Source organism: Sardina pilchardus, chromosome 10 (genome assembly GCF_963854185.1).
Source record: "Sardina pilchardus chromosome 10, fSarPil1.1, whole genome shotgun sequence".
Lineage (NCBI taxonomy): Eukaryota > Metazoa > Chordata > Actinopteri > Clupeiformes > Clupeidae > Sardina > Sardina pilchardus.
This window is the reverse complement of record NC_085003.1, coordinates 29,771,112-29,773,611: the sequence shown is the minus strand read 5'-3', so window position 1 is coordinate 29,773,611 and position 2,500 is coordinate 29,771,112. Positions and strand designations below refer to the sequence as shown.

Genomic DNA, 2,500 nt, shown 5'->3' with positions numbered 1-2,500 from the left:
CGATCACAATCTTGAAGATTTGAGAGGCCTCCACTTGAGCTGAAGATTAGCATAATATGCTCTGTGATGTTCACTGGAGTATCCTTAATGCCACTGATGATGCCAGCCTCGCAGCTCCCTCATGAATAAGCATCATCTCTCAATTTCTCTCTCTCTCTCTCTCTCTCTCTCTATTTCTCTCTTTCACCCTCCCTCTCTCTTTCTTTCCCACTTTTTTCCTCTCTCTATATCTCTCCAACTCTCTAGTGCTGCACCTCCCGCCTCTTGATCAGTAATGATAATCACAGAAACTTCATAAAGTTTCCCAATATGGTTTTGGGGATACCAATCAGTATTAAAGCCAACAAAAAGGGGGTTTAATCCCCTTGTGGCTTACAGTGTGTGTGTGTGTGTGTGCCTGTGTGTGTGAGAGAGAATCACGTCCTTGTGTGTGTAATGTTATCAGCACCGATTTGATCTCAGTCCTCTGTCTGCTCAGGTCTCTTCTGTTCTTTTGTGCGACCTGATCAGAAGTGGCAGATGTCTTTGTTTGCCTTCAGATGAGAGCCTCGGTTCTCCTCTGATGACGGATCACAATAAGCGCTATGCATATTCAAAATGTCAGCCCTGGTGTCTTTCTCATCTGCTGTAGCTGGCTTACCAGCTCGGTGTCACGCATTCTCTCCCCTGACACTACACTTGAGCCCTTTGTGTGAGCGCAGCCATTGCTGTGATTATACAGTATAACTCAGGAGTGACTGGCAATTACAGAGCAGTGTGTGAGAGGGGGAACTACAGATGTGGAGAAGAGGAGGTGAGGAGAGGAAAGGAGAGGAGAGGAGAGAAGGAGGAGAGGAGGAGAACAGAGGAGAGGAGGAGGAGAGGAGAGGAGAGGAGAGAAGGAGGAGAGGAGGAGGTGAGGAGAGGAGAGGAGGAGGAGAGGAGAAGAGGACGAGAGGAGAGGTGAGGAGAGAAAAGGAGAAGAAAGAAGAGGTGAGAAGAAGAGAGGAGAAGAGGAGAGGAGAAAAGAGAAGAGAAGAAGAGAGGAGGAGAGGAGAGAGGAGGGGAGGAGAGAAAAGGAAAGGAGAGGACGGGATACGACTATAGGAGGAGAGGAGAGTAGAGGAGATGGGGAGATGAGGAAAGGAGAAAAGTGGAGAGGAGGAGAGGGAGAACACCTGCTCTGCTCAGCGCTGCCCCGCCGGGTGAGGAGAGGAGAAGGAGGCGAGGGGACAGGAGGAGGAACTGGAGTCTGACGGCGTTTGGCTTCGACCTGCCGCACAGGGGTTCTGGAATGTCTGCAAGCAGATGTGCTCTGTCGCCATGGTCACAGAGCACGGGGTGGAGGCATGCCAGAGTGTCCTGCTGTCTCTCTCTCTCTCTCTCTCTCTCTTCTCAATCTCTCCTTCTTTCTCCACTCCCTTTCTGTGTTCCCTCTCTTTTCCTTGTCTCTTTTCTGTCTTCTGTTGTCTTCATGTTTCTTGTCTGTTTTTGGGCTCACGATTTGCTAGCGCAGCAACATACACGCAAGCAGTGATGCACTGTTTTTTCTTTCTCTCTATCTCCCTCTTCTTTCCCTCTATTTTGTGTGCTCTCTCTCTTTCTGTTTCTCAATTTCTCTCCTTGTCTTTCTCGCTCTTCTTTCAATTTCTCCATTTCTTTCTTTCTCTCTGAATGTCACCTTTTCTCTGAATGTCACCTTTTTCTGTCTCCTTTCTCTGCCCTCTCTCTCTCTTTCTTCCCTCTCTCCAACCTTCTCTCCCTCTCACCATGTCACTTTTATATGTCCTCTCCTCTGTCTCTTTTACTCGCTCCACCTTTCTTTTTATTCTACCTGCCGATATATATTTCCAGTGTGGCAGCATCACTAAGAACCACCTGCCTGAGTCATTTAAAAAGGTCCAATGCCTCTGCAGGCAGTCCTAGCTCCCTCTGGAATTCCTTTTTGACAGTCTGTGTTCTAAATCTTTTAGGAGCTCAAAAGCCTTCAGCTTACTGCCAGTATTTACAGTGTTCATTATGTTATCTTCCTGCAACATTTGCTGACAGGAGGGGATTGAATGAAAAGCTATTACTCAGTAATTGCGGATGTGTATTGAAATGCAGAGCATTGCCAGGTACACGACTTTTTGTTGTGCTTATTACATTGTTTGCAAACACCTGGAAAATTGAGCGATTCACTAAGTGGGAGCAATTTTCCATTTTTATTTTCTGCTTTGATATTCACATTGGGATTTGGCGCATTGTTGGAAATAAAACCATATTTATTTATCTAATTCTTCTGAGAGCATATTTTTGTAGGATTCTTTGCATAAAAATCCTGGCTGAGGCACTTGTCCTAGTCGCACTGTCAGAGATTTATCGGCCTCTTCTCTGAGAAAGAGTTACATAAATCCTTGCTTCTGCGTACAGTCTATTGCATCCTGCATTTGTCTGTCCTCTGCCTCTGCCCGCCCCATGCAGGTGACTAAAATGCTGGCGGTGGTGGTGATCCTGTTTGCCCTGCTGTGGATGCCCTACC

The 2,500-nt window shown here is 46.8% G+C and overlaps 1 protein-coding gene across 1 annotated transcript in view; it reads left to right on the top strand.

The window, feature by feature from the left end:
• Window positions 1-2,500, top strand: part of trhr2 (thyrotropin releasing hormone receptor 2) — an 8,094-nt gene that overhangs the window by 5,055 nt on the left and 539 nt on the right. Inside the window, exon 4 of the mRNA XM_062547477.1 lies at window positions 2,443-2,500. This exon is cut by the window's right edge and continues 539 nt beyond it. Within this exon, the coding sequence (XP_062403461.1) occupies window positions 2,443-2,500 (58 nt within the window). The remainder of the gene's footprint in view (window positions 1-2,442) is intronic.